This window comes from Sinocyclocheilus anshuiensis, unplaced genomic scaffold (genome assembly GCF_001515605.1).
Source record: "Sinocyclocheilus anshuiensis isolate Anshui unplaced genomic scaffold, SAMN03320099.WGS_v1.1 scaffold881, whole genome shotgun sequence".
Lineage (NCBI taxonomy): Eukaryota > Metazoa > Chordata > Actinopteri > Cypriniformes > Cyprinidae > Sinocyclocheilus > Sinocyclocheilus anshuiensis.
Window position 1 is genome coordinate 650,187 of NW_015558695.1, and position 8,658 is coordinate 658,844.

The 8,658-nt window shown below is 37.6% G+C and overlaps 1 protein-coding gene across 4 annotated transcripts in view; it reads left to right on the forward strand.

Moving 5' to 3' along the window:
* The window catches only part of LOC107681401 (regulator of G-protein signaling 17-like), a 44,431-nt gene that overhangs the window by 31,408 nt on the left and 4,365 nt on the right, over positions 1–8,658 (forward strand). For all 4 annotated transcript variants that reach the window (XM_016477698.1, XM_016477700.1, XM_016477697.1 and 1 more), the window contains 3 exons: positions 2,766–2,905; positions 5,978–6,049; positions 6,198–6,432. In XM_016477698.1, the coding sequence (XP_016333184.1) occupies positions 2,766–2,905; positions 5,978–6,049; positions 6,198–6,432 (447 nt within the window). The remainder of the gene's footprint in view (positions 1–2,765; positions 2,906–5,977; positions 6,050–6,197; positions 6,433–8,658) is intronic.

Consider the following 8,658-nt stretch of genomic DNA (forward strand, 5'->3'; position numbering starts at 1 on the left):
CGCTCGTTCCCATCTAGAGACACTCAGGGGTTGGTTGTTGGATTTGCCAAAGGCTGAGGAAGTTTCTGAGACTGTGGATCGGTCGTCTGTCTGTGTGTATGGAAGTTTAGATTTAAAATGCATCTGAATATGACCGTGTACTCTGAAGTTGTCATTAAACAACACAAAAGCCTTTTGTTTTAATGCTGTGTGATTTTCTTTCCCTTCCTCAACACGCACATACACACACGTATGTTTGTGTGTCTATTGTGATGGCATTAGAGATGTTCGGTATGCAGTGGGACAGGGCCTCTCTATTTAGGACAGCTGGCCCAAATGTAATTGGAAAATAATTGTGGCTTAGGCCTTTTAGCGAATTAAAAATAACCTCTGAATTGAGAAGGTCACATGGGGGAGGAGAGGAGAGTTTAAGCACAACACCCCACTCTCTGTTCCACTTTAAAGGAATGTTCCAGGTTCAATACTGGTTCATGCTGTCGATTACCACAGAAAATCATTGACCCGTCACTCAGTTTGTAAAAACACAGAGATTGTATATATATATATATATATACACAAAGAAAGAGAAGTAATGGGAACCTGGTATTTCTATGTTCTTTTTTTATGTGTCTAATAGACATGAACAAGTTCTTTGAAAACTACTATGTTACAACTAGACATAAATTTTTAAGCTTTGACACTTTCAAACGTTTCAAGTATGCTTGTTTGGTATATAAAGTGTTACATAATCTTGCCCCCCCCCTCCGCTGCATGGCTTTTTCCAAAGACTTGAAAGCGGAGGTAGCACACGGGCCTCTGTAAATGGGGACTGTGTGATACCATTTAGGCGTACCACTTTTGGACAAAACGTACTGTCAATAATAGGCGGTAAACTCTGGAATAGTTTGCCCCTCCCAATAAGAGAGTGTCCTACATTCAACACCTTTAAAACTCACTTAAAACAGTGGCTTCTAGAAAACCAGAGATGTATTCATTTTTAATTGTCACACATTTATCACCCATACACTTTCACTGTTAAATTGAGTGTAGTATAGAGGTGGATGAACAATGTCTTCTCCATCATGTATTTCTGTTTTGTTTTGTTGTTTGTTGTCAATGTATATGTCACCATTATGTGTATCTTTTCATTTATAGTGAATGAATGTTGTATTATTGTTGGCTGTCCTTATGTTAGTTTTATGTTACCTGCCTAGGGACTGCAGATGAAAAGTAGTTATTGTTACTAATTCTGGCATATTTACATGGTGTATATTTATACAACAATGTTCATGAATATGCATGGTCCCTGTTAAATAAACCAATAAATAAATAAAAACATGTAGCCTTCATGCCCTGTGTTGACTATCGTTTCACTTATAATAAATATACATTTGCATAAAGCATCCATATTTGTCCATGACCATGTTGATTAGTATTAAAAACTTGAAAAGTATTCAAGGTATATTTAGAACAGATAAAAAATGTGCAATTAAGTTACGATTAATAATGAGTTAACTCATGACAGTCATGCGATTAATCGCGATTAAATATTTTGCTTGATTGACAGCCCTAAAATATATATACAGTATATAGCTTTTAGTGTCAGTTCCAAGTATGTTTAATGTTTAAATTGTTCAAACATAAGCTTTTTTTCATTCTGTTTCACCTTATGAATATAATAATGAACAATTAAATAAATAAATCCAATAATTAATATAATTAACAATTAAATCCAATTTTATTTTACCATCCAATGAGTAACACCTAAATATCACATTAGTTTCTACAAAATTAAGAACAATACTAGCCTCTTGTAGTAAATAAATTTAAATTCTCTTTCAAATAATTACCATAGGAAATAAATGACTAATGGTCTAATAGACATTACAAAAAACACAGACGTTACACTATTTAAAGCACTGAACCACATGTGACTTGACTGGGTAAACTCGATAGAAATTCTTGCATGAAACCTCTAACTTCATCTGTAATGCAATACTTGTGAGGCATCATCCAAATTTTACTCCAATCAAACCGTAAAATGTCATTTATGCCACTGAATGCTGTTAAACTCAATACATTTGTCGAGATATGGTGGGAATTTTCATGACTTTCAGAAAAAAGACAATTCTTCTCTGATTTCTTCTCCGCAGTATGTATATCCACCGTGTTAGTGGATATATTTATCTAATGGGAGTGAAAAGTGTCTTTTATGAGCTTCTTTTCTAAAAGTTCATGAACCAAAAGTGCCCATACAGTAATTGAAGAAGCATTCTTATAGTGGTTGGTTTATACATTTGTTTATTTGAGTTACTCTCAGGTTAGACTGGTTAGTTTCTGTTTGCATTTGTGTGACAGAAATTGAGCTACTCCCATATCCTGTGATCACAATGGTCAAACACTCTGTTCCTTGCGTCTCTTTTACCTGCTCCAGCTCATTTTCGCCACTCACCAGCCCTATGCCCAGACATCTGAAATGTGATTGGTTGGATGAGGTCACATGCTCAATGATATCTTCCATTCTGATTGGCTGCTTTAGGTGCCAGGTTGCGTCTTGGCCTGTTTTAAGCATGGATTGATAGTGGAAAGGCTAGTATTTGTCTGTTTGTCAGAGGATTATGACTTTGTGGGGTTGTTTAGATGGACCAATTATGACCTCATGACCATGTGCATGTTAATTTCCAACCTCGAATCACCAGATATAGAGGATTTCCTGTGTGTGTGTGTGTGTGTGTGTGTGTGTGTGTGTTCGTGAGGGGTTGGGTATTTACTCTAATGTGTATCAGTACACAGGCCCTGTCCCGGCAGACCGCGAGTCTCCGATGACGCGGAGCGAGACGTCCCCCAGTCATGCCCAGCATCCCTCCCCTACACAGAAACCCAACACTTGCTGCTTCTGCTGGTGCTGCTGCTGTAGCTGCTCATGGTACGACCCACTCACCTGTCTCTGTCTCCACATGGTACATTCCACTCATCACCACTGCCAGTGTTGCACATCCATTCCTTCACCGAGATTATATTCACATCCATAGAGTGCTGCAGTGATGATGTATTTTGTAGGCCAACCAGAGTTAGCATCATATTCAGTTCTCTCTACAAAAACTTTTGGTTGGCTTCTGGATTATTGGCTTTTGGATTAATGATAAAATGTATGATTCTACAGGTTTTGTTCATCATGATAATCTTCCCAAATGAACACAACCTTTATGAACTTTGAAGCCTAAATACAATCATCAGAAGTAAAAAGCTAAATGAAGGCTATAAACAAAACTACACCATGGTCGTGTGACTTCAACATCACCATTACTAAGCTTATGTCAATTCTTCTGTTTATATTTAAAAAGCATTTCCCCTGAAATTTAGAGTTAGAACAGTTTGAAAGAGAGTAGCCTAATTGTTAATGAAATTAGGCTGTAAAAGTGTAAAAAGTGAGTTGTGAGTAGATCTCTTCTTTATCTCTTCTCCTGGTGACATTTAAATTAGTTCAATTCCAGAATAAAAATTCCTTGATAATTTATTCACCTGTCATCCAAGATGTAAAACTCATTTCTGGGTTTTGGCCTACAAAAATATGTCACCCTTGCAGCCTTCTTATGGTAAGTTATATAGATGGTCTCAGTCCCACCCCTCAGCCCCTCAGCACTGGAGCATTCCAGCTTCATCCCAATTTTATTGATTCATAAATGATTATTTATTTATTTAATGAAGGGTAATGTAATGATGAATTAAATGTACAATTCACATGCAAAGCAAAGTCTTAAAGGCACAAAAAAACAATAAAAAAAAAGAGTATGCTCATTTTTTTAGTAAATGGTAAAGAAACATTAACATTAACATTTTACCAATGAAACGGCATTAACTAAAAAACACCCTGTTTGCTTTCTTAATACATGTTCCTGGTTTTATTACACACAATGCGTCATTCCACGTTACCCTATAGAATTAAAATGTTTGTTTTCATAATTTTTCATGAAACTAATATCTTTTCTTTACTGCTGGTTTGGGGAAAATAACATTAACCTATAATATCATAGTCTACTTTTTACGATACAATCAAATCCCTGTGGATAAAGTATGCTCATTTTTAAAGTAAATGGTAAAGAAACATTAACATTAACATTTTACCAATGAAACGGCATTAACTAAAAAACACCCTGTTTGCTTTCTTAATACATGTTCCTGGTTTTATTACACACAATGCGTCATTCCACGTTACCCTATAGAATTAAAATGTTTGTTTTCATAATTTTTCATGAAACTAATATCTTTTCTTTACTGCTGGTTTGGGGAAAATAACATTAACCTATAATATCATAGTCTACTTTTTACGATACAATCAAATCCCTGTGGATAAAATCAATCCTGTATTATTTCCGGCTGAATATTCGGTTTCACTCGGAAATATGCCACATTAAGTTGAATGTGTTATGAAGCTCTCCCTCCTACTGTCATATCAAGATCCCTCAACACAACACTCGGTTATTTTTATGTGTGTGTGTGAATGAGATGTGATATGTTTTTCAGTGTGATATATGTGTTTGTGAGTACAGGTGAATACATGCTTCTGTGAAAGTACACACACGTTAATTGCTGTGTGAGTGTGTGTGCGCTTCTCTGAGTGAAATTCAAGTGTACTATGAGTCAGGAGAGTAAATGTGGTTAAGATTGCTCGCGTTTCACCAGAAGCCCCGGAGGAAATGGGAGCCATATTCACACCCACACGTATTTCACACACTTATCCAGTCACACTCATTCTTCAAGCATACCTGCTGCACATAGCTATTTACAGTGACCATTGAGGTCCAAACTCTGATGACCTCTTAATGTTTCATTAATGTTGCTCATTCTGTAGATATTTCAGAAATCAATTCTTTTTAGTGATTCAAAGCCTTTCAGTCAGTGTGATCCAACCGATTCCCGAATTAATGACTTGATCCAGTTCTTTTTTTAGTGATTCAAAAGAATACAGTGCGTATAATGTATTCCAACAGATTCCTGAATAAATTACTCTTATGAACCACTTCTTTTTAGTGATACAACCAATACATCATGACCAGTAGGCCAACTGCTTACCAAATGAATGACTCGTATGAACCGGATCTTCTTAGTGATTCAAAGCCATACAGCATGACCAATGTAGTCCAACCAGTTGATGAACAAATGAGTCTTATAAACAGGTTCAATTTAGGGATTCAAAGCTATGCAGCTTGACCAGTGTATTCCAGCTGAATGACTCTTATGATCCATTTGTTTTTAGTGATTCAAAACCACGTGTGGTCCAACAGATTCATGAACAAATTACTCTTATGAACAGGTACTTTTTAGCGATATAGAGCCATGCAATGCAACTAGTGCATCCAAATAATTATCAAATGAATGACTTTTATGAACTGGTTATTTCTAGTGAATAAAAAAAACATACAGCATGACCAGCATTGTCTAACTGATTCCCAAATGATTGACACTCATGAACCAGTTGTTTTTAGTGATTCAAAGCCATACACAGTGCGACCATTATTGTCCAACCAATTCCTGAATGAATGAGTCTTATGAACCAGTTCTGTTTAGTCATTTAAAGCCATACAGTGTAATTAGTGTAGTCCAACCGATTACTAAAATGAAGTGTTTTTTTATGATTCAGAATCATACAGTATAAGCAGTGTAGTCCATCCAAGTCCCAAACAAATAACTCTTATGAACAAGTTCTTTTTAGTGATTCAGACCATTTTGTATGACTTATGTAGTCCATCAAATTCACAAAAAAATTGACTTTTATGAACTGGTTCAAAGCCATATGGTGTGACTAGAGAAACATATGAGTTCATAATTAAATTAGAAACTCAGTTGAATTAATACTCATGAATTCACCTGAACATGAAGTTGAAGGGCCTTGCGTGTTAAATGTGAGTGTGTTGTGTGCGTCTCGACTTTGTTGTTTTGTTCAGGCATTGCTGTTATTTCTCAATGCCGTTTTACCACCTTCTAGTCTCATTGTTAGGAGTGAAGATGACAAACGTGGGCGGAGGAAAGCCCAGGAGACAAAGCTGGAGCCCTTTCCATGTGAACCTTGGTGAGAACACATATGCAAACTCACATACAATCCCAGATACTGTTTTCATCATGAGGACTGAGCTGTTTCTCTCAACCACGTCATCATGGATTATTATGTTTGTTAGGGATGTGAATGTGCCTAATATCTCTCTCTAACTCTCTCTCAGCCCCAAACCGACGATAGAGGAGATTAAACAGTGGGCGCAGTCTTTCGATAAGCTGATGAAGAACCCAGCGGGGCGAAACAAGTTCCGTGAGTTCCTGCGGACGGAGTACAGCGAGGAGAACATGCTCTTCTGGCTGGCCTGTGAGGACCTGAAGAAGGAGATCAACAAGAGTGCCATCGAGGAGAAGACACGTTTGATCTACGAAGACTACATCTCCATCCTCTCGCCCAAAGAGGTACACACATAAACACACAACCTAATCAACACACTCATAATGACTGTGTAAAGTAGCACAACGGTTCAGTGTAAACGTCTTTGCTGTCTTTATAGTCAAGGTTTTATACTGTAAACACATCTGTGAGAGTGTGTCATCTGAAATCGTTGTGCTCTGTTAAGCCTCTTGTTTATGCACTTTTGATAAAAAAGCAGATTCACATACAATCTGAATCATAGATGTTGCAAAAACAGCCAATGAATGGCAATTTGCATAAGGGGATGGTTAATGCTGTTTTGCAGATGTGTCATTGTCATCACACATGACAAAGAAAATGACAAAACTTACATCAAACAGATATGCTGGTGATGTACTTATGTTATCAGGCCAGGTTTTAACAGAAAATAGGAAAAGTGAATGTCTTTGTGCGTACTGGAGAGGAATCCAGGTATGTACATATTTAGAGAATGCATTCATAAATAAATCAAATTAAGTTTCAATTTGAGTTAGATTTTTACAGTTTTTGTAAGTTTTCTGTTGGTTTGGTTTAGAGTTGGTCTAAAGTAACTGACTTGATAACAGATTTGAGAGTTGAAGACTGAAGTCTGAAGTGATGACGTCCGTGGCAAAGTGCGTTTTTGCCCATCTCTGTATGTGTAAAGCAGTGGTTCTCAACCAGGATGTCTTAGCAAATGTCAAAAGGGTCCACAAGATGAAAAAAATAAATAAAGTAATGAAATTAAATTATATTCATTTTTTTTTTATTCAGTAAATAGTCTGAATTAAAATGCATGTATAAAACAAGTCATGAAAAATGTAAACTGAAATTATATTTCTTTAAATTTTTCCCCCTCAACAAATGTTTGTTTTTATAAAAGAACATATGGTTCAGGAAACTTCTGAAATCAAATAAAAATAAAATTTATAGTGGTTAAATATATGTCCTAGTTTGTGCTAAAAACGAGTTTGAAAACAAGCAGCTTTAACCTAATTACAGCATGAATACCATAAGAAATATTTTAGCCTCCAGTGTCATAAATTGCAGTATACTACAGTGTCAAAAAATATACTGTTATGGGTACAACAACTTGCCAGTGGAGCAATACCCTTAAAGTGACAGTTACCCCTAAAATGCATTTTTAGGGGCAGATAAGCTACAAGGATGTCCCTTTAATGGTACTGCCTCAGTAATTCTAGCTCTTCAGGACAGTATTTGCACTTTTTTTTTTTGATAATGTATTAAAGGGGTCCTATTATGCTCTTTTACAAAGTCTTGATTTTTTTTGGGGGGTGTACTAGAACATGCCCTCATGTTTGGTGGTTCGAAAAAAGCATTATTTTTCACATAATTTACATTATTAAAATACCTTTCCCCCCATCCTGGCACAAACGGCTCGATTACTTCCGGCTTTGATGAACATCCGCTTTCGGAAGCCCAAACGTCTTTGTTTGGCAGTCGTGCGCGGTCGTGCACCGGACGAGAAGCGCAGCGTCGCGTCACGTCGCGCCACGTCTTTAAAATTCAAATACATTATTTAGCTGTATTCTATCCCTGCTGGAACCCAAGAGGTAGCCATTTCATTTGCAGCCATTGTAGCTTGCAATAATAAAGTAATTTAAAGAAATAAAGAAATAAAGAAATTGGATGTCTCGATGGCGGCGCGTTCACACGCTGCGGCTTCTCTCTCTCCTGACAGAAAGGTGTTTTCGTGTTTTTTGTCTTGTGAGTCGCAGTGTTTTTGTACGTATTCGTCGCGTCTATCTGTCTCTAAGCGCGCATACAGTCGTGAGTTTCTGCTCGATGTCGGCAGAACAAGCGTGGAGGTATCCGGGCTAAGCTAGCGGCTAACCCACACAAGCCAGCTATCCCCACCATCGTACTCGTACTGGCTGCTCTTTGGACAATAAACTGGACTACATCCGACTACTACGCTCAACTCAGAGGACTGTAAACTGTAAGTGTGTTTTTGTGTTCACGGAAACATGGCTCAACAACAGCGTTCCGGACTGCGCTATTCATCTCGATCAGCTGACATGCTATCGAGCGGACAGAGCTCGCGTCGAGGGAGGTAAGACCCGCGGCGGCGGGCTTTGTGTTTACATCAATGACGTGTGGTGCCGCGATGCTGTTGTGGTCTGCAAACACTGCTCACCCCTGGTGGAGTTTATGATTATTAAGTGCCGGCCGTTCTATCTACCGAGGGAATATACAGCCATACTGCTCGTTGCTGTATACATCCCTCCCAG